At 42.5% G+C, this 23,978-nt stretch overlaps 1 protein-coding gene across 2 annotated transcripts in view; it reads right to left on the reverse strand.

The window, feature by feature from the left end:
- Positions 1-23,978, reverse strand: part of LOC135514048 (beta-1,4-galactosyltransferase 2-like) — a 161,184-nt gene that overhangs the window by 21,391 nt on the left and 115,815 nt on the right. For both annotated transcript variants that reach the window (XM_064937211.1, XM_064937220.1), the window contains exons 4-6: positions 19,591-19,778; positions 17,920-18,042; positions 8,869-8,973 (exon numbers count right to left, since the gene is read on the reverse strand). In XM_064937211.1, coding sequence (XP_064793283.1) covers positions 8,869-8,973; positions 17,920-18,042; positions 19,591-19,778 — 416 coding nt within the window. The remainder of the gene's footprint in view (positions 1-8,868; positions 8,974-17,919; positions 18,043-19,590; positions 19,779-23,978) is intronic.

A 23,978-nucleotide genomic window follows, 5' to 3' on the forward strand; every position in this document is an offset into this window, starting at 1 on the left:
AGGACCAGGGATTGACCATATAACTGGACAGTACTCTATGTGTGATAGGACCAGGGATTGACCATATAACTGGACAGTACTCTGTGTGATAGGACCAGGGATTGACCATATAACTGGACAGTACTCTATGTGTGATAGGACCAGGGATTGACCATATAACTGGACAGTACTCTGTGTGATAGGACCAGGGATTGACCATATAACTGGACAGTACTTTATGTGTGATAGGACCAGGGATTGACCATATAACTGGACAGTACTCTATGTGTGATAGAACCAGGGATTGACCATATAACTGGACAGTACTCTGTGTGATAGGACCAGGGATTGACCATATAACTGGACAGTACTCTGTGTGATAGGACCAGGGATTGACCAAATAACTGATCAGTACTCTGTGTGATAGGACCAGGGATTGACCAAATAACTGGACAGTACTCTGTGTGATAGGACCAGGGATTGACCATATAACTGGACAGTACTCTGTGTGTTAGGACCAGGGATTAACCAAATAACTGGACAGTACTCTGTGTGTTAGGACCAGGGATTGACCAAATAACTGGACAGTACTCTGTGTGATAGGACCAGGGATTGACCATATAACTGGACAGTACTCTGTGTGTTAGGACCAGGGATTGACCATATAACTGGACAGTACTCTAAGTGTGATAGGACCAGGGATTGACCATATAACTGGACAGTACTCTAAGTGTGATAGGACCAGGGATTGACCATATAACTGGACAGTACTCTAAGTGTGATAGGACCAGGGATTGACCATATAACTGGACAGTACTCTAAGTGTGATAGGACCAGGGATTGACCATATAACTGGACAGTACTCTAAGTGTGATAGGACCAGGGATTGAATCTCCTGATTCAGTGTGCTAGATGTTACATACTCTGAAAATGTTCTTGTAACAGCAATTCCCTTACCCATCTTAATAACAATATTATCTATGTGTTCTGACCATGATAAAGCTGCGTCCTAGTAGTTTCGTTTTTCTCACTTGCTCTACATGCGTTCTACTCATCGACAAATTGAATTGGGGATCATCAGCAAGCATATATCTTGAACCAAATACAGTACATTGATTTTTAGGAACAAGACACTGTTGTTCTTCTTGTGCATCCTTCCTCTATGTACTACACACCACAGGAGGTTGGTGGCACCTTAATTGGGGAGGACGGGCTCATGGTAATGACTCGAGTGGAATCAGTGGAATGGTATGAAATACATCAAACATATGGTTTCAGGTGTTTGATGCCATTCCATTTGAGCCGTTCCTGCCATTATGACGAGCCGTCCTCCCCTCAGCAGCCTCCTGTGCTACACACATCATAATTGACGAGTATATAGGCTTATTATAACCTTATTATTTAAACATCAGAGGCTTTAATATCTTAACTCCAGTGAACCGGGCTAAAGGCCCTAAACATACTGATCAAAGCACCTTAAAACTCCTCATTTAATACCCAAGAATAAAGAGGAAAAGTTCAACAGCACCAGCCCAGTAAATACGCTGGCAGAATGTTGAGCAGTGCACTCTCTCTAAAAGGTTTGGCTATAAAAACCCAGGTCCTTTCAAGGCCTTTCTACTTTCCTCCATTTTAAAACCCAAATCTCTTATTATACGCATCAAAACACTCTTCAAATAATCCCCATAGCATTTTAATGAGGGACAAACATTTTTGGGGGGGTTTCCCTAATAGGGCTTTCTCTGTCTCTCTTTCCTCTTCAAGACATGAATGAATAATTTATTAGCCCCAAACAAATTGTATACATGGCACCTCAACTTTCGCTAAATCCGAGGCTCGTGGATCAGAACCAAGTCAGGCTGGAGAATAAATAAAGCTTTGTTAGAAATGCCAGTCAGCGGATGAAGGGCTATCCATCTATCCATCTATCTATCTATCTATCTATCTATCTATCTGTCTGTCTGTCTGTCTGTCTGTCTGTCTGTCTGTCTGTCTGTCTGTCTGTCTGTCTGTCTGTCTGTCTGTCTGTCTGTCTGTCTGTCTGTCTGTCTGTCTGTCTGTCTGTCTGTCTGTCTGTCTGTCTGTCTGTCTGTCTGTCTGTCTGTCTGTCTGTCTGTCTGTCTGTCTGTCTGTCTGTCTGTCTGTCTGTCTGTCTGTCTGTCTGTCTGTCTGTCTGTCTGTCTGTCTGTCTGTCTGTCTGTCTGTCTGTCTGTCTGTCTGTCTGTCTGTCTGTCTGTCTGTCTGTCTGTCTGTCTGTCTGTCTGTCTGTCTGTCTGTCTGTCTGTCTGTCTGTCTGTCTGTCTGTCTGTCTGTCTGTCTGTCTGTCTGTCTGTCTGTCTGTCTGTCTGTCTGTCTGTCTGTCTGTCTGTCTGTCTGTCTGTCTGTCTGTCTGTCTGTCTGTCTGTCTGTCTGTCTGTCTGTCTGTCTGTCTGTCTGTCTGTCTGTCTGTCTGTCTGTCTGTCTGTCTGTCTGTCTGTCTGTCTGTCTGTCTGTCTGTCTGTCTGTCTGTCTGTCTGTCTGTCTGTCTGTCTGTCTGTCTGTCTGTCTGTCTGTCTGTCTGTCTGTCTGTCTGTCTGTCTGTCTGTCTGTCTGTCTGTCTGTCTGTCTGTCTGTCTGTCTGTCTGTCTGTCTGTCTGTCTGTCTGTCTGTCTGTCTGTCTGTCTGTCTGTCTGTCTGTCTGTCTGTCTGTCTGTCTGTCTGTCTGTCTGTCTGTCTGTCTGTCTGTCTGTCTGTCTGTCTGTCTGTCTGTCTGTCTGTCTGTCTGTCTGTCTGTCTGTCTGTCTGTCTGTCTGTCTGTCTGTCTGTCTGTCTGTCTGTCTGTCTGTCTGTCTGTCTGTCTGTCTGTCTGTCTGTCTGTCTGTCTGTCTGTCTGTCTGTCTGTCTGTCTGTCTGTCTGTCTGTCTGTCACATAGTACGTCAGTGACAGATTCAATCAATCTAGTCATTGTCCTGTTGGAAGGTGAACCTTCGCCCCAGTCTGAGGTCCTGAGCTCTCTAGAGCAGGTTTTCATCAAGGATCTCTCTGTACTTTGCTCTGTTCATCTTTCCTCAAACCTGACTAGTCTCCCAGTCCCTGCCGCTGAAAAACATCTCCACAGCATGATGCTTCACAGTAGGGATGGTGCCAGGTTTCCTCCAGGTGTGACGCTTGGCATTCAGGCCAGAGAGTTCAATCTTGGTTTCATCAGACCAGATAATCTTGTTTCTCATGGTCTGAGCGGGCTGTCATGTGCCTTTTACTGAGAAGTGGCTCAGTCAGAGTGACCATCGGGTTCTTGGTCACCTCCCTGACCAAGGCCCTTTGGCCGGTCGGCCAGCTCTAGGAAGAGTCTTGGTGGATCCAAACTTCTTCCATTTACAGTTTTTCTCAGTCGCTTTGGTGCATTTCTTAGATCAAAAGTGCAATTCTTGATACTACTAAATTCCAAATCATCTAGTCACTTGTGCACATCATTAAAGCAATTTCTTATTCCTTTGAACAAATTGCAATTGATAATGTACAAATGTCAGCTTTTTTCTACATTATTAATTGCTCATGTCTTGTTGATCAAAATATAGTAGATGGTTCTCTGTTGAATAGTCTTACCCCTCAAAACATCTAGGCATTAGTTCCTTGCATAAGCCATTACATGCAAAATTGTTGAACTATTTGTCATAAACTGTCAAGCATAGTTTTACACATTTCTATTAGACCTTTTGTACAAAAACGTGAATTGATGAATCGTGCAGGTGAAATTGACTCATGAAGGAATGTAAAAGTGTTAGTTCAACCAACAATCAACCAGTTGTCTAAATTGCTCAAAGGTGCATCTCATGAAGAATCAATTGGCAAGCATATATAGACAGATCACAACACAGAATTGCAATTTTCCAAAAATGGCTGGACCAGGAAATGAACAGGGTCAACAGCCAAGAGGAGGAAGAAGAGGAGCAAGGATGCGTGGAAGGCCAAACACAGGAAGAGGTTGAAGAGGACATAGGCGCATATCTGATGACATAAGGGCCACTATTGTAGACCATGTTGTCAATCATGGCCTTACAATGGCTGAGGCGGGTCGAAGGGTGCAGCCGAATATTGGGAGATCAACCGTGTCCTCAATAGTTCAAACGTTTTGAAGAGAGAACAGGTATGTCCACCAATGTACAGTGCACTGTTACTGTATATAAGCAGTATACTGTATACTTCCTACAATGCTTCATATTACAGTAGTCCACTTGTATTTCACAGCATACAGAAATATACTCTATAAAGATACATACTGCACCTTACATGCACCCACCTGTATGTTTTACAGTAAAAATGTGTGTTCGCATAGTTTTTGTCTATGTGAAAGTGTGCGATGCATCACTGCATTTTCCCCCACATAGGACTGCAAGATGACCTCAAACCGGTGGCAGAGGACGCCTTTTCACACCTCAACAGGAGGAGGCTATTTGCACCATGGTCCTAGCAAACAATGCCATGAGACTCAGGGAAATACAAAGGACCATTATAGAAGACAACGATGTCTTTGAAAACATCCATACGGTTAGCATCTCAACCATCAACAGGGTGCTGCATAGAAACCAGATGAGTATGAAACAGCTGTACCGTGTACCATTCCAAAGGAATGACGACAGCGTTAAGGAGCTACGGTACCAGAATGTACAGGTAAAACATATATCTATGTAACTACTTTACAGCAACATTTTATAGTGATACATAGTACAGTAAGCATAAACTGCACACATTTCCATTGCTGTGGAAGGAACATGCAATATATGTATATTTTATGTCACTCTTCCTTTCCAAAACTAATTCAACTGTGTGTTCTGGGATATAGCATATAATGGAGTTGGAATCAAGTGAACCCTCTCACAACTTTGTATACGTGGATGAGGCTGGCTTCAATCTGACCAAATGCAGAGGGGGGGGTCGGAATATCATCGGTCACAGAGCTGCTGTGGATTTGCCAGGCCAACGGGGAGGAAATATCACCATGTGTGCTGCTATTTGGGTGCATGGTGTCCTAACCCATATCCCCCTTATAGGGCCATACAACACCCAGCATCTACTCAACTTTTTAGAGACTCTCTACAGGGCTCTCATCCCTGATGATGAGAGGGGTCTGTTTAGAGAGGATTTGCCAAAGTATGTGGTCATTTGTGATAATGTGAGTTTCCATCGATCAAACATCATAAGGCAATGGTTTGTGACCCACCCGAGGATGCTCATAGAATTCCTCCCACCTTATTCACCATTCCTTAACCCAATTGAGGAGTTCTTTTCAGCATGGAGGTGGAAGGTGTACGATCGTCAGCCACACACACAGATGACCCTGCTGGCTGCAATAGATGCAGCATGTGAGGACATCACAGAAGATGTCTGCAGAGGATGGATAAGGCATTCCAAAAGATTCTTTCCACGTTGCATTGGAAGGGAAAATATCCGGTGTGATGTGGATGAGAATATGTGGGCCGACAGACAGGAACGTCTGGATGTGTAGAGACAGCACAACAGTGCTGCGGGCAAAGTTGTGCCTTAGGGGTGGTTTCCTGTGTTTCTTTCTAATTTTTTTTTTTTCCCTTTGTGCCCCTTGGGTTGTCCAGTCTCTTTCAATCAATAACCCACATACAGTAATATGTAAATAGTACTGTTGAAATTGATATATGCCATAGAAGTGCAGCCTTGTGCATTTTCAATACAGTAACTGTCATCTAAACTGTAGCCTAAGTTTACATCAGGTAATACTGACAAAGTACACAGTTACATTGACAACATGCCTAAACATTTTGACAACCTTGTTCGTGAACAATGACTCAGTGACTTATCATTCTGATGACACTGACATGATCATTGGCATTAATATTTACTTTTGAGAGATGTACTAAGGATTTTTAGAGACTGACTAGCTTTAGAAACATATCTATTGTATATTGCAGTTTGTACAAATTGTTCTGAGAAATGCACTTATTATTTTGCACATGTTAGGGATGATGTGAAAAATGCACCAAAGTGACTGAGAACCTAACTGTGGGAGTTTATACATTTTCAAAGCATGTCCATTCAATTGAATTTACCACAGGTGAACTCCAATCAAGTTGTAGAAACATCTCAAGGATGATCAATGGAAACAGAATGCATGTGAGCTTAATTTCGAGTCTCATATCAAAGGGAATAATTATGTAAATAAGGTTCTGTTTTGTTTGTTTTTTAACACATTTGCAAACATTAAAAAAACAACAGTTTTCACATTGTCATTGTGGGGTATTGTGTGGAGACTGATGAGGAAAAAAAAGTCATCCATTTTAGAATAAGGCTGTAACATAACAACATTTGGAAAAAGTATTTGCAAATGCACTGTACATACACTACACTACAAAAGTATGTGGACACCTGCTAATCAAACATCTCATTCCAAAATCATGGGCATTACAGTAACACTGAGTTGGTCCCCACTTTGTTGCTATAACAGCCTGCACTCTTCTGGGGAAGGCTTTCCGCTAGATGTTTCGAACATTGCTGCGGGGACTTGCTTCCATTCAGCCACAAGAGCTTTAGTAAGGTTGGGCACCACAACCCCAGGTGTTAGATGGAGTTGAGGTCAGGGCTCTGTCCAGGCCAATCAAGTTCTTCCACACCGATCTCGACAAACCATTTCTGTACGGACCTCGCTTGTGCATGGGGGCATTGTCATGCTGAAACAGGAAAGGGCCTTACCCAAACTGTTGCCACAAAGTTGGAAGCACAAAGTCATCTACAATGTCATTGTATACTGTAGCGTTAAGATTCCCTTCACTGAAACTAAGGTGCCTAGCCCGAACCATGAAAAACAGCCCGAGACCATTATTCCTCCTGCACCAAACTTTACAGTTGGCCCTATGCATACGGGCAGGTAGCGTTCTCCTGGCATCCTCCAAACCCAGATTTGTCCGTCGGACTACCAGATGGTGAAGCGTGATTCATCACTCCAGAGAATGTGTTTCCACTGCTCCAGAGTCAAATGGCGGTGAGCTTTACAGCCAATGCTTGGCATTGCATATGGTGATATTTGGCTTGTGTGCGTGCGGCTGCTCGGCTATGGAAACCCATTTCATGAAGCTCCCGACGACGTAGGCAATTTGGAACTCAGGGAGTGTTGCAACCGAGGACAGACGATTTTTACTCACTGTGAGCATCAGCACTCGGCGGTCACGTTCTGTGAACTTGTGTGGCCTACCACTTCGCAGCTGAGCCTTTGTTGCTCCTAGACATTTCCACTTCACAATAGCAGCATTGACAGTTGACCGGGGCAGCTCTAGCAAGGCAGAAATTTGACAAACTGACTTGTTGAAAAGGTGGAATCCTATGACGGTGCCATGTTGAAAGTCACTGAGCTCTTCAGTAAGGCCATTCTACTGCAAATGCTTGTCTATGGAGATTGCATGGCTATGTCCTCGGTTTTATACACCTGTCAGCAATGGGTGTGGCTGAAACAGCAGAAACCACTCATTTGAAGGGGTTTCCACATACCTATGTGTGCAGGGTAGCAGGGTAGCTACATCTCTTATATATATGTTATAAGTAGGGTGACCACATGTCCTGGATTCTGTCGGACAGTCCATATTTTGTCCCTTTGTTCTGCACCAAACAATCATGTCCCACATTTTATCAACACATTCAAACGCCACTCATTTACAAAAAAAGGCCGATATGTCCCGTATTTCAGTCCGACATTCTTACCTGCATCTTTGGCAGCAGGGAGGAAGAGGCAAAGCGAGAGGCTTCACTCTCACCAAAATTAGCCCAACGTGCTTCTATGGGCTTATTTTGGACCTAAACTTGTCGCCTGCCTTCCCATCTTTGGGACAACCACTGCCATAGGCTACTTGGGAAGTAGTTTGGGGGTGGGGGTTGCTGCAGAGGAAGAGGTTTCGCTCTCGCCAAAATCAGTACAAAATATATCGATCCTGTTATTATAAAAAACATGTATTACATATTTTTTTTTATTCACATTTTTTATGGTTGTGTTGCAGCAACCTCAGCACTCCTACTTCCCACGGCTATAAGCGCAGTAACAACAAATTCCTTTTAATTCAGTTATTCTCTCATCTCCCATGGAAATTAGTTTATCACGCTCTCGAGCTTGCGATGCAAGGGGTCTGCATTGGTTCATTATTCGTATGTATGAGGCACTCGTCAGAATGATTGTTGTTTTCTGTGGCTGTTATCTTCGCACACTGGGAGTCCTAGGGACTGGGAGTTCATGGAAAACGAATAATAAGAGTAGCCCAAGGATTAAATGGCTACCCGTGGTTTTTTGGCCTTTCTATCATGGTAAGAGCCAGCAAGGGGGTTAGATGTGATCAATAAAAGTCTGTAAATTCTACAGTGAGTCCATTCATGCTATGCAATAACTGTTTTGCAAATTGCAGCTCAGCTCTGTAGGGTTCTGAGGTTTAGGAACAATCACAGCTAACAGTGCTGCATATAGCCACGCTGTTATCGATCTGCTCTTTTTTAGAGTCATTGATGGGTTGGCTATTCATGCGTGAAAGAGCCCTCTTAGCAGTGAATAAATAGTGATAATCAATTTCTATGAGGTGTTATTTTCCTGCCAAATCTATGGGATGGGGGGTTCATCTTAGAGCAGCCTTCAACCGTAAGATGGTAGTATAATGTGTGAGTGTGAAACAACCTTTATCAAAAAGACAACTTTGGTAACTGAGCAAACAATAGCTAGAGAACCTACACTTTCTGTACATTCTATAGTTAGAATGAATGTTGTGTTTAGGGAGGAAAAGATAGCCTGGTCCTAGATCTGTTTGTGCTGTCTTGCCAATGTCTATGTCATTGTTCGCAAGACAGCACAAACTGATCTGGGGCCAGGCTAGTGTCTAGGGAGGAAAAGATAGGAATCAAAGACAAACCTTTGTGGGTTGGGTTCATTGTGCTTGTCTCTTTCGTGTTTGATCATCCTGTAGCGGCCGATGCGGACGTCCGGTCGAACCACCTTCATCCCGTTGAGGGTGATCCTACAACAGAGGAGTCATGCTTCAGAAAGAATCAGTTAGAATGTGCATCCCAAATGGCAGCCTATTCCCTACATAGTGCACTACTTTTGCCCAGAGCCCTATGGGCCCTGGTCAAAAGAAGTACACTACATAAGAAATACTGTCGGTTGCCAATTGGGAAGTCATAACTGCTCCAAAGCAGCTGTAGCAATGCCAGCCATGACGAGACACTGTAATAGCAATCTCGAGTTAAGCTTCAGCTGTAATGCAACAAAAATGGGGGGAAAGCAAGACACTGACTGTAGACAACCAATCTGTACAAACTAAAGCCTATCCTAGACCTAGATGGAGGAAAATAAGAAATGATATTCATTCACGCAGCAACATGGAACCGTGTGTGTTTGGGTGTTTACAATGTTTGGTCCCCAAGATGGGATGAAATGGTTTTATTTCACTCTGTAATGCTCTGATTCATTCTAAATCTCCTGTGATATTGGTGCAGCCAAGCCTGACAGTTTGTATCTGTGGGCCTCGCACTTACTGACTGACAAACAAACGGTAAAACACATTGCTGCTGCATCCCGCCATCAAAGCCTCATTAGCCCAGATGAGAAGAAAATGCCAAGCGAGTCAAAGCGAACATTTGTGAAAACAAATTCAGTAGAACAGATTGAAGAGAATCCAGGCTCTTCCCATTAAGTGTCTCTTAGCTTTCCTGAAGAGACCAGCCTAAGCCGCCATGCTAACTGTCTTGGAAAACAAAGCCATTTGTTTGAGTAAAATGCTGCTTCCTGCTGCTTGATTGCTTGAAGAATGAGGTCATTATAATATCCCCCTTGCCTCTTTATCCGTGTGAAGCCCCTGGATAAAAGAAATGACCCTCCCTGCATTTGTCATTTGAGCATCACGTTGCTCCAGCTGGGTCACTAAGCTAGCTTCTGCCTCTCTCTCTGAACCTCGCTCATTCTCTGGAGTACTTGGAGATCAATAACATAAACACTGTGTGTTTGTGCGCACGTGAGTGCGTGTCTGTCTGTCTCTGTGTGTGTTTGTGTCCGTGTGTGTGTACAGTAAGGGTGTTTCTGTTGGGTTAGAGTTTGTGTGTTTTATGCAAGTAACAACAGCGAGAAGGTTTGGTAATACATAATGCAGAGAGTGAATTCAAAATATTCCCCTTGTGTATTCTTGACCCAGAAACAATAGCACTAAGGAATACCTGTTTAAAAAAATAGGTTCAAATCAAATGTTATTTGTCACATGCTTCAACAGGTGTAGACTAACAGTGAAATGCTAACTTACGGGTCTTAACGCAGAGTTAAGATTTAAAAATAAATAAATACAATAGATATAGTGAACCAGTGAATAACAAATAACAATGACGAGTAAAAATGACATGGATATTTACAGGGAGTACCAGTACCGAGTTGATGTATGAAGTATTTGAGGTAGTTATGTACATATAGTGGCGGCAAGTAGCCTAGTGTTTAGAGCGTAGGGCCAGTACCCGAAAGGTTGCTGGATCGAATCCCAGTGCTGACAAGGTAAAAATCTGTCTTTCTGGCAGTTAACCCACTGTAGGGTTAAGACAGTATCAGCAGTGGGTAGAAGAACTGGATTGGGTGTCTGGGATGATGGTGTTGACTAGCCTTTTAAATAATTTAATGATTGTATATGTGATTGCAACAGGGCAATAGTCATATAGGCAGGTTACCTAGGCGTTCTTGGGCACAGGGACTATGGTGGTAGGCTTGAAACAAGTTGGTATTACAGACCGGGTCAGGGATAGATTGAAAATATCAGTGAAGACACTTACCAGCTGGTCAGCACATGCGCTTAGTACTCATTCTGGTATTCAGTCTGGCCCCCCGGCCTTGCAAATGTTAACCTGTTTAAAGGTCTTACTCACATACGCTACAGAGAGAGAGATCACACAGTCATCCGGAACAGTTGGTGCTCTCGTGCATGGTTCAGTGTTGCTTGTGCCACTGACTTAGTTTGGCTTTAATTCCAGTTTAGCTACAAATTAATAACTGATATGTTAGATTCACGTCTCCATCTCAATCAAAAATCTGAGTTAAAGAATAGCACTAAACAAATTAAAACTTTAAATGCACTTTAGATATTATTTAACTTATATTTTTGGTTGAGATGGAGACTGCATCCAACTGGAATTAAAGGTGCCTAAGTCAGTGGCACAGATGGATTTATCCAAGCAGAGGATACGTCTCCTTCTAATGTTGATATTTGGTTGGGTTGACAAACATCATTCAATATCATGAAATATCATTACATTTGAAATCAACCAGAGCTTGAAACCCTAGGCATATTGTATTGTCTATTTTTAGTTGAATTCTGGGTTGATTTGAAACAATATTGATGACTCAGCATAATTTATGATATATGAGTGATAAAATATGGTCACATTTAATGCTCTCTGTTAAACCTACCCTTTGGAATGACTTTGATAGAATCAGTGAATCTAATGAATTTTGTGTCCAGTGGGATGGCTCTGGTCAAAATGAGTGTAGGGAATATGATGCCATTTGGGATGAAGCCTACTGTATGCAACAGGGTGGCATGTAGCCTAGTGGTTAGAGCGTTGTTCTGCCCTTGAACAAGGCAGTTAACTAGGCAGTAATTGTAAATAAGAATTTGTTTTTAACTGACTTGCCTAGTCAAATAAAAATTCAACCAGAATAGGTATGTTTACCTTGCTCATTTAGTGCTTGGCAGAAGCTACTAAAACTAACTGGGTCTGTGTTAAATAACATATACCTACATGATTATCATTCAGTCCAGCTGGAAACTGAGCTATTCAGTGACTTATTTGGCTTCAGGACATTCTGTAGGGTTCACTGTGGTTTCAAGGTATCAGGTTGAAAAAGCTTCAACCGTCTGCAGTGATTCCAAGGAGATAAAGGGTCAGGCAGGGGGATGGGCACAGTCTCAGCTATATCTCCCAATCAATGGTTAGGCTTGGCTGGGTAATCCAGGTGTGAGCTAATCAATACTATGGTACTTAGTTTGCGGAGTAAGGTGAGGATGTTGGGTCCTTAAGGACCACCAAGTGTCTGAAAGAACTTTCAAAATAATTGATTTAACTAGATTCTTTTCTACCAAAAGAAGAATGGACAGACATCAGGAGGAGGTAAGGCATACGTCCTCCTTTTTTTAAACCATTTCTTTACTTTAGTACAAGTTGAAGAGTAAATATTTGGACACGTTCTGGGAATAGTCTTCACCAGAGACCTTGAATGATTGCAAGATGTAGTGTCCATGACATGAGCTGTACTGTATGAAACATGGGTCAACAACATGGGCCTCTGACAGGTTTTCTTTATAATTTACTGTTGTGTTTAGTCAAAAGCCATGGGGATCCATGTGCTGCTGCTGCACCCTTCGACTCATTAGCCTGACTTCTCTCCTCCATGCCTTCACATGCTGCTGTCTCAGCCCAGCGAGCACACAAAATTGGCTCAATCGTATTGAACAGCGCTGCGTGCCAAGGATCTGTGGGCCCTTTCATTCTGAACCAGATTCCTTGAACTCCATCAAACCTTTTCAAAACTCTCAGAAGGGGCCATGATGAAGACAGAGCATTGAGCGATATAATATAATAATATAATACAAAGCGTTTTTGGTAGAAAGGAAAAATGAAAGGAAAAACAACCTTTCACAACATATTCTTTTAAATATCTGTTCTTCACTCTGCTTTCAGGCACAATGGCATAAGATGTTCTTGGTTGAGAAGCAAAATATCTGTTTTCCTAAATTAACATTGCCCTTGAAAGCAAAGTATTATTCAGGTTTAGAGAAAGGAGAAGAAACAGAAGTAGTAACATTATCAGTTGTGAGTATGGTTGACATTCCTGCAAAATGGTTTCTCTCTCTCAATACAGTGCCTTGCGAAAGTATTCGGCCCCCTTGAACTTTGCGACCTTTTGCCACATTTCAGGCTTCAAACATAAAGATATATAACTTAAGGGGGCTGAATAATTTTGCACGCCCAATTTTTCAGTTTTTGATTTGTTAAAAAAGTTTGAAATATCCAATAAATGTCGTTCCACTTCATGATTGTGTCCCACTTGTTGTTGATTCTTCACAAAAAAATACAGTTTTATATCTTTATGTTTGAAGCCTGAAATGTGGCAAAAGGTCGCAACGTTCAAGGGGGCCGAATACTTTCGCAAGGCACTGTACATACACATTGCAATAGCTGTTCCTTTGTTGACTTCCTTTGTATTCTCACATTGCCACTGATATCATTCACTCTCTGTGTACCTGTTAAATATTGCAACAAAAAATAATTGTTTTCCTGAGGCACAGTGGTAATTTTGATACAGATGTCTGGACAGCTAATTTGGCCTTGCGTACCCTTTTGATTGAATTAATGAAGAATTTCTCTAGCTTTTTTCCCATTTCTCTCCAGTCTTTCTTAAATGCATTAGACTCGTGGAGTCCAGGGGAATTGGAATCTGCGGCATTACCTCATCAGAACCGAAATGAATGGAGTGCTGCAGAGAATGAAGCCATTGGGGAGAGATGAGGAGATGAGTGGAACGAACCTGAAATCGCTCATGTTGGATTGAGTGTGTGCACTGTCTGTCTTGCTGACTGCGGTGGTTCAAGCTCTGCTGCCTGCCTGCCCACTCTCTATCCACTCCCTCCTGTCTCCCTCTAATTAGAAATAGCCACACAAGGGCAATCGAGAAATGAGAATCCTGCCAAAGCTGGCATTTTTCTCCTGTATCTCTCTCTCTCTATTAAAGACAGAACATAGTAGAGTGACACTGTGCACTATGTAAATGTAGAATAGATAGTGTCTGGACTGTTAGGGAAAATCCTATGATAGTTAACGTATTAACGGACCACTTATGCCCATGAAATAGGCTATGACTTGTATATTTTTCAGTATCAGCCAGGTGTACGTCTCGGCCAGGGAGAGCACTTGCCACCAGACAGATCCTGTCTGTCTGTCACAAGAGACAGTCAGAGCTCTGACAGTTAGTCACCTTGTAGTAGAAGTAAATATGAGGGAACTAACTGTCCCTCCAGGTCCCTGTTTCACTGCACAGATGCTGACAGCCAAGGAGTTGCCCATCCAAGACACTGGATGGATCTGCTGCTCTTCAGTTGTACGTACATGCCCAGGAGGGGTGATAGAGAGAGTTTTTTAAGTATACTTCCATTCCAGTTGCTGGTCTCAGGGTGAATGGGCTCTACAGGAAGCAGGGAAAATAGTGTCATCTATCTGTTTCTCCAGTAATGCCACCATCACCTTCCGCTATTTCTGTCTACCCTTCCTTCCTTTACTGAATGAAACTGTCTGGTGATGATGGAGCACAGTGTCAACTCTATCTCACAATCAGTGGTTAGTCTTGCATGGTGTGAGATAATCAATACTATGGTACTTAGTAAACTGAGGATACTGGGCCCTTAAGGAACACCATAGAGTTCAATTAAGTGTCTGAATGTACATTCAAAATCATTTCATTATCTAGATTTTTTCTAACAAAAGAAGGAGAATGGACAGACATCAGGAGGAGGTAAGCCCAAAACAGTCCATTAAAAAAATGCCAGAAAATAACCACCCTCTTCCCTTTAACTGTTTATTTGAGTGGGGGTAAATCAACCCAGGCATTTTTCCTGAAGACGTATGATTATTTTTTTTAAGTTGGCACCGTCTGTAACATGAGGTATTCCCTCCAAGCAAATCATAAGGGATTTTCCCCTGCAGGTTCTGACAGCATGGCACAGTTCCAAAAAGCACTACAATAAACAAGGAACTCCCCACAATATTGTGCTACAGTTCATGCAAGGCTCTGAGTGCACTACCAGGCATCACCACTAAGTGTTTTTTTTTATTTTTTTTATTTTACCTTTATTTTACTAGGCAAGTCAGTTAAGAACAAATTCTTATTTTCAATGATGGCCTAGGAACAGTGGGTTAACTGCCTGTTCAGGGGCAGAACGACAGATTTTGTACCTTGTCAGCTCGGGGATTTGAACTTGCAACCTTTCGGTAACTAATCCAATGCTCTAACCATTAGGCTACACTGCTACACTGCCGCCCCAGAGACTGGAGTTACAGCACAGTATAGCCTCTGCAGTCTAACCAAGATATGATGTAAATAAATGACAAAATGGAAATGTCACAAAATGCACTTTGAGGTCTTAACACATGTTAATAGATTATGAATCATAGATTGGGGGCGGCAGGTAGCCTAGTGGTTGTTGGGCCAGTAACCAAAAGGTTGCCAGATCAAATCCCTGAGCCGACAAGGTAAAAATTGGTCGTTCTGCCCCTGAACAAGGCAGTTAACCCACTGTTCCTAGGCCGTCATAGAATGTGTTATTAACTGACTTATCTAGTTAAATAAAGGTACGAAAAATCATGATTCATAAAATGTTTTGTCTTTACTGCTCTAACATTAACTGTGGTTGGATTCTTGGTGACTGTGCTCTTCTGAACTACAATGTGTCAACACAGTAACACACTACTCCCCTTAATCACTCTAATCTGAGTTAGCTTCTCTCATTGCTGGAAGATCTGTTGTGCTACATCACAGAGTGTGTGAGGCATCAGCTATTATTACAATACGGGATTGTGAGCCAGTATGCCAGTGCCACATAGTGCACTCCAGGCAGGTGCAGTCCCTGCTTTAGGCTGAACCCACTGAACCTTACTGTCACAAAGGAATCAATCACTCTCTCTCTTTCTCTACAAGTCATAGGAGTCATTCCACGTCATTTCAGCAAGCAATGACACCCACCATCTCAGATTGTTCTGAAATAATTTCTGTAGATACAAACAGGTAATATTGGCATTCATTAAACATTATTTTGTTGAAATTTTATCTCATGGAAATGAAAGTTGCTACACATATTTTTATATTTTTAATTTTAGCATTGTAATTTCAGATAATGTCCATAACATATCTAGCACTTATATTGGAATCATAGTGTTTCACATTATTACTACTTACACGCCAGTGATTGTCTGTGATATTCGCCTATTGATTTCTCCCACCGGAGTGGCATTTGTTGCCAAATTGGGAAAGCTGTTATGACTTTGTGGCTGGGTTCTCTACATTACATGGTATGGAGAAGTAATACTTCAAGCCATAGCTTCACACTTACTTGTCAAACATAGAGAACTGGTATACTGGTTGTTGGGGTGGGATTGGCATAGGGTATGGGGGTCCGTGTGTGGCTTTTGACATTTTGTTGCGATTCCTTCATGGCTTACTCATTGGTAGGAAGAAGTTTAGACCAAATTGGATGTTGGGTACTATATTTATTGAATATTATCTGAATCCTATAAAATTAAAATGGCAAAATTGGATGCAATCAATTAGTTTAATTTCTCAGAGATCAAATTATATTTAAACAAAATAATGTTTCAGGAATGCTAAGCGTATCTGTCACTAACTACAGAAACGATTTCAGAACAATCTGAGATGGTAGGTGTCAAAATCCTCTTTCTTGTGTTTTTTTTTATGTGGAAGGACCCATATGCTAGCCTACAAAGAAGATGTGATTTTAAAGAGGGAAGAGTGCTGTCACTGACATCCCTTGGACCTCTGATCAACAGACTGTGGGCACGGCCTCAAAGCACTGAACAGGGACATGGATTCCCCCGAGCTGGGATTGTGTTGGCAGGCCCCAATTTGGGCTAGGATGCCATGTCCTGTAGCAGCTAGACCCAGGGAAAGGAGCCATCCCCACAGGGGCTGTAAGAGAGGGGGAGAGAAAGAGAGACACCAGCAACAGCCCAGGCCCCATCACTCACACATCACCATCTCGCTGAGTGCCTAGGGGAGAGACCAACAGCATACCCCTAGGCACAGCTCAGTCTGGGGCTGTATCCCAAAGGGTACCCTATTCCCTATATAGTGTACTACTTTTAACCAGAGCCAAAAGTAGTACACTATATAGGGAATAGAGTGCCATTTGGGACGTAGCCTGAGTCTATTCACTCTGCTGCAAGCTAGCCTAACACCATCATCATCAGTCCCCTCTCTGCCTGGCCATGAGATCCAGTGTATATTCAAGGACATTTCAAATTGCTTTATATAAAATGATATTAAAACAAGTGAGCCCTGAAAATATTCTAGATTTCAATGAAAGACAACCTTTATGCTTTTTTTATATATGCTTATTTTGGTGTCTACAACATTGAATGTAGCCTTTCACGCTCATGTATTGGCCTAAGCAGCAGCATGCAGGAGGATAACATCCCAGCGCATCCCACATCATCCACTGAAACAAAAATAGCTCTGTTGAAGGAAACATCTCAGGGGAAATCGTGATGCTTTAATGGATCAAATCTATTGCAGCTACTATCATGCTATTAACGTTTTGACTGTCTGTGAGCTAGCAGCATTGCGAGAGAATGTGGTCGGGAAGGACAGTGACATTCTATCTGGACATTCAGGAAAAAAGTATTTCAATGATAAAGTAAAGTGACAGGCCAGGCATACATTTTGGGTTTAAAAAGACCTGTAGCTGTGCCTACTTCACTCTTTTAATACCTCATCTGTGCCTTTAGAATGTTATCAGCGTTAAATCATTCAAAGCTGTTAAAGTACAGCTGTTAAAGTAGCGATGACTGATACTGCTCCTGAGTGGAGCAGCAGTCTAAGTCACTGCATCGCAGTGCAAGAGCGCATCATTACAGGCTGTATCACACCCGGCCGTGATTGTGAGTCCCACATGGCGGCGCACAATTGGCCCAGCGTCTTCCAGGTGTGGCCAAAGTAGGCCGTCATTGTAAATAAGAATTTGTTCTTAACTGACTTGCCTAGTTAAATAAAGGTAAAAATATTCTAACCAATATGCAAATGACTGTATCAGCTATAATCTAAGTGTCAAATAAAATGGCTGCACCATTCTTTTTCTGGTACTGTGCTGTGCTGGGATTGATGGGTGTTTTTTTATTGTTATATTTCTGCCATGTAGTCCTACCTGTTATAGATATCGTCATCCTCTCCTCCCCAGCCCCAGTACTCGTTGGGGAAGCCATTGATCTTGAGAAACTGTTTTTTGCTCAGCCCAGAAACCCCGCCAAAGTACCCAGCGTAAGGAAGCCTGCAAGGGGAAAATAACTGTCAAAGCATTGAGGCGGTTGTCAGATTTGAGGTTCATTACAGATCCTGACCTTTAGAAAAACAAGCCTGTCAAATATGGATACTCTACTGTATTGCATTCAAGACAACTGAAAATTACAACATAACACATTTTGTATTCATGCACTTCATGTGTATACTGTAAGAATGCGAGCAGAAGTAACAAAATAAAAATACATAAATGAACAATGTATTGAAAAACTGTCACTTGATGTGAGGTGCTATTATTTATGCACATGACTTGAAGACATGCAGAAGATTTGGAGATGGAGAGAGAGCCTTTCTACAGAGCCCCATTGTAATGTTCCACGGTGCAGAAGGTTAGCCGAGTATCATGGCGGGTGCCTGGAGTCTGCCTCAGGCCAGTGGTGAGTGTGTGTGTGTTTGTGACGTCAGACAGAGCCAGCGACAGGGAGCTTTATGTAGAAAGACAACAAGCAAAAAACTAATGAGGACATCTGCTGTAGCAGCAGCCTTCACACAAACAATATAGAGAAAATGTTGTGTGTGTGTGTGTGTCCTTGTATGCGTGCATCCGTGTCTGTGTGTGCGTGCTTGCGCGCATGTGTGTGCGTGCTTGCGTGCATGTGTGTTTCTAAGCAGCCTATTTGCTGGAGGATGTGTGAGTCATTAGAGAAAGTAATGTTGTAGCCAGGAGAAAGCCCCTCTAGTGTGAATTCCATACAGTTTAGAAATGGGATTATCATCACTGTTTATTGATATTAGCAGTCAACGCTGGTGTATTGAGGGACTTGCCTAAGATGTTTAGCAAAAAGACTGCTTAGTCCACATGCAAAGGATACAAAGCCTGGCTAGATGCTGAGGAATTGTGTTCAATCAATCTGTCATAAATGACACAGCAATTTTAATTGCATATCCAAGCAGGTAAAATAGCATTGGGGTGAATTTGACTGTTAGGCATGAGTGTGTTCAGGGCTTTTTGTAACTATATTGCCAATTTGAAGGCTATAAAGTATGTGGATAGGGCTGAGTTAGATGTGAGAAAAGGCTCACTTTAACTCAGGCTGTGGGTGTTAGTGTACAGTAGGGGCAGGACAAATTCACTGGATAAAGTTGTGGGTATTCAATTCGACATTAAAATGCTTGTGTTATCAACAGCAGGTAAAGTTATTATTATATGTCTTGACTGCTGACATTAACAAAAGCGATATATAATAATGTGTTAGGATCGGGTTGCTCTTTGGCCCCATACAGAAAATGAAACATCAGAGAGCGCTGGGCGGATTCCAATGAAAGACAGAAGGAAAGTTCATCTTAAAGTCAGTCATATGAACTGGGGATGAGTCTCCAACAGTACTTTTGGTTACATCATCCTGTACAGATCACGTGTGCAGTCCCAAAACAATACCTTCAAACTTTTATATGAGGACTATCCCTTTCCAAATGAATAAGCTTAAGATGGTAGGAGAATAGGCTCAGAAAATGAATAACAAATTTCTTTTGGAGTAAATATACATGGGAGTGAGATTACACAATACAATTGACCTACCTAAAGCCAAACTTGTCCATAGCGATGGCAAAGTGTCGTGGCTGGTCGTAACAGTGGTAGAGGTTACGGTCGTCCATAGGGATGAGGTCCACGTCGCTGAAGATGAAGCAGTCATACTCTGCATCCTTCAGGGCCTCGGTGTAGCCCACGTTCAGGAGCTTGGCTCTGTTGAAGGTTTCCTCACCAAGCTGCAAGAGAACACCGGGAAAAAAACTGGTCAGAAACTGACGGACACTGAGATTTAAGTGAATTCAGTTATATTTTTGCCATAGTTCATAATGGGTTCTGAAGGATGAATTTGCAAGCCTCAATTGAACGTGTTAATTGATGGTCCTGTCAGACCATGTTGTGCGTAAGGACAGTTTAGACAAAGGTCTATGTTGTGCATAAGGACAGTTCAGACAAAGGTCCATGTTGTGCATAAGGACAGTTTAGACAAAGGTCCATGTTGTGCATAAGGACAGTTTAGACAAAGGTCCATGTTGTGCATAAGGACAGTTTAGACAAAGGTCCATGTTGTGCATAAGGACAGTTTAGACAAAGGTCCATGTTGTAAAGAACTCCACAGGAATAATGGCCGTCATTAAATGTCTGACAACTAAAAATAAACAATGTTACGTAAAGAAATATTACACATCACAACATGCTTCGCTTATTTTGATTACAGGTCCAATCAGAGTGTCGCAGGTCAAGTACCGTACCAGTTTAAACATTTGAACTCATAATCTAGTTCAACACATAATCCCTTGTAATCCTGTAATACCTGAGATGCAACCAAATAATCCTCAGGTAAAATCTATTGTTATAAATCCACTGGCACTGGCATTCCAAACACGAGGAGACACGAGGAGCACATTAACTTGGTACAAACATATCGCTGAGGACAGTTATCAGTAAAATGAGATCAACAAGGTCAACACCTTTGTTTATATATTTTTTTTTTGACAAGATTTCAACCTATATTGGCTTCATGAAAATCTGTTTTTAGATTTAACGTAGCTAAGAGCTGTATAATACATTAAAAACATATTTTTCGTCATTAAAAAGTAGGAAACAGGGCCTCCCAGGTGGCGCAGTGGTCTAGAGCACTGCATCGCAGCGCTAGCTGTGCCACGGAGGACGCATGGCTTTCGACCTTCGTCTCTCCCGAGCCCGTACGGGAGTTGTAGCGATGAGACAAGATAGTAATTACTAACAATTGGACACCACGAAATTGGGGAGAAAAGGGGGTAAAATTAAAAATATATATATTTAAAGTAGGAAACAAAAATATTCTGTTACAAAATGTTTCTCCTCCCACTTCTTGCAGAGAAGATGATAGAGTGTCTCTCTTTTGCAGCCTCTGGTTCCAATCAATACTCATGTTCATTTTAATATTTTCAGTGGCACAAAAAAATGGAACATTAGAGACTTGCGGCTTTATCCGACAGACAAAGACAGATAAGGTAATATATCTTTAAAATGCCAAATTGCCTTTTTTTCCCCTTCAGTTGGTGAGCTCATTAAACATTATTGGAGTCATTTTTATTGCTTTAATAAGACACGTTCCCCCTGAACCACCAGGCATCGCAAACGGAGCTGTATATCTTATGTAATCACAAGGCTGTGAGGAACATTCACATCCATAATAGGGACGATAGGACTGATAGGACTGCACACCCACCATGCTGCCACCACAGAAGAAGAGTGCTGGTGTTAGGATGATAGGGTCAGGAGACATGGGTTTTAAACAGATGGTTAGAGAGTCTGAATGGGACCTGCTAATCAAGCAAATCTCATCACTCAGCACAACAACAGAAAGTTCCTGACTATTTTTCTGGGTTATTCTGAAATATTAATTGTCCAATATTTCATGCATTTCAGCTTCAGAGTCAGCTTCAGGTTGGAAAAGGTTTTCATGTTAATTCTTGTGCTTAAACTTCACCAGCAGACATCTGTCTGTGTTGTCAATCTACAAAAAGTAACCTTCCTCGGATGAACAGAGACTGGCAGTAGCCTTAAGGCGAGGGGATTCCTTAACTTTTTATCATTCCAAAATTCTAACTATAGTAGACCTAAAATAGCTGATGTTGGGGCGTATGGTACTGTCCAATCCACCATTACCTTCAGCCCATACCTGCCAGACGCAGCCATAGAAACTCCACAGCTTCTAAGAACAGGAGACAGAGAGATAACTTTCCCTTCCATCTTACAGTATTGTCCTGTCCTGCCTCTCTCTGGCAGCTCAGTGGTGTTCTCTCTATGCCCTGTGAGAGGCAATCAACCCCATTATCTTTATCTGATAATCACCAGGATAACTCATCAGGGCTCTCCCTCTGTATCGCCACTGTGTTGCCACGCCGACGCTGTCTCCCTCCAACTCTCCCAGCTGGCTGACCGACCGCCGTCACAGTCAGATGTACCTGGACAGTTGCTATGGAGACAGATTAGGTCCAACCCTCAGACCCAGCGACGCCTGGGTCATTCTTGAGTTTGATTGCATTCAGCGTTGTCGAACGGACTGCCGCCGTGCGCTGAGTTTACCAGTCCTCAGCAGACTGACCCTATCACCCATTGCTGCTATCAATGCAGGGTGAGGGAGGTCACCAGTGAGAACTAAACTAGATTGAGGGCCGTCGCCGACGCGCGTGTGTGTGTGCGTGTGTGTGTGTGTTGGGGAACAAGTGGCATACCAAGGTAAAGCATGACACTATCAGATAAAACTCAAATATGCACTCTGTTTTAAGATGATTCACTGTTCCATATCTAACAACTTGCTGATGTTGTTTTCGTAAACTACAGTATCTTTGATTTGGGGGCGTGATCTCCTCTTCACATCAACATCTAGTATTCAAGCACGCTCATTAAAGCCCCATTAGCATTTGCTTTCATAATAACCATATTCCACCATAGCATTGGCTTTATGAAAGGCTCTTACAAGGGAGAGGTGCTGGCTGGCGAAGGGCCAGGCTAACTCATTTCCAGTAATGAATCAGGGCTATTGAAGCAAAGACAATTCCCATCATAATAAAGGCTACGCACTCCAGAGAATTCAATTGGAGGTTCTCTTTGTCTCATCAATAGCTTTACATCGCACATCACACTGGAGGAAAATGACAAAACAGGCCATAAAATACTGTGCGAGACATAAGACATGGACAAGCACGCAATTATCTCACGAAGCCACTGAGGCACACAGTACATGTACACACATCGATCCAACAGTATGCTCCACTCTGATGCTGTGCTGCTGCATAAGCTGCATAGCTGGTCGAATGTAAAGCAGAGAGCTTAGAAGTAGCACAGGCATTCCAACATGAAAGTCAATATCAAATGGTTTGACATATTGAGCCTATCTATCTTAAGATGAATGCATTAACTGCAAGTCGCTCTGGAGAAGAGCATCTGCTATATTACTCAAATGCAAAATGTAATTCAAAACCTCCCTTGAGGATTAAAGAGTTCATGGTACAAAACATAAAACATAGTGCATGCATTAAAGGAACTATGGCTAGGTACTGTGCAGCAGGAATGTACACTGATAAACAAGCAGACTGGAGCATTTGGAATGTTGTGACATGACAGCATAGGTCACAGTAGCTTTATGGGAGGTTTGGTGGCATGTGTCACTCAGTGCAGATCAGCACACATCATCAGTCATCCAGGCAGCGACAGCCAACCAGGACTGTCCTTCACTCACTGTGTTGTTCTCAAATGGCTTCGGCCAACACATCCCTGAATTAGACTGAGACAAGCAGCACTCAGGCCATGGGGAGCAGGTGGTAACTGCCACATCACAAAGGCAGGAGTCACAGGAGTCAGACGTGCCAAATGATCACGGAGGTGGAAAGAGAGGATTTACTGGACCACTCTCAACAGTTTGACAAGCTGAGCCAAGACATTCTACCTGGTTGCATTATTAGGAGGATGTTCCATGTTAACTGGGCCAGGTGCCTGTGGATGACTCTCTGGGTGGGTGAGTCACGCATAGTGTTGATGGCTTCAAATCACTTTGTATTAGGAGCAATTGGGCACAAGCTGCCTCGCAATAATACTGACGGAGGCTCCTCAAATCCCCCTGTCACTGTGAGTTATACCCCCGTTGGTTGGTGTTATTGCTGCTAAGAGAAGAAAAAAACATTTGGGGCTTCTGCTGTGTAAGCATGCACGACAAGCCCTGCTAAATTGATTGCGATGTTCTCGTATCTGTCCGGATGCATTAAGCATACATGGCATGAAAAGACCGCTTATCCTGCCATTTCCTTTTAAGGCAACTCTCCACATGCAACTAACAGGATCTCATGCGAGCATGCCACAAAACATTTGGAAATATCATTAACCACATCCCACAAAGAAGGACCTTTCTGCTGTAGTATTGTTATACAAGAGATATTGTGTGTGAAAGCGCC

The sequence above is a fragment of the Oncorhynchus masou genome, chromosome 3, assembly GCF_036934945.1.
Source record: "Oncorhynchus masou masou isolate Uvic2021 chromosome 3, UVic_Omas_1.1, whole genome shotgun sequence".
Taxonomy (NCBI): Eukaryota; Metazoa; Chordata; class Actinopteri; order Salmoniformes; family Salmonidae; genus Oncorhynchus; species Oncorhynchus masou.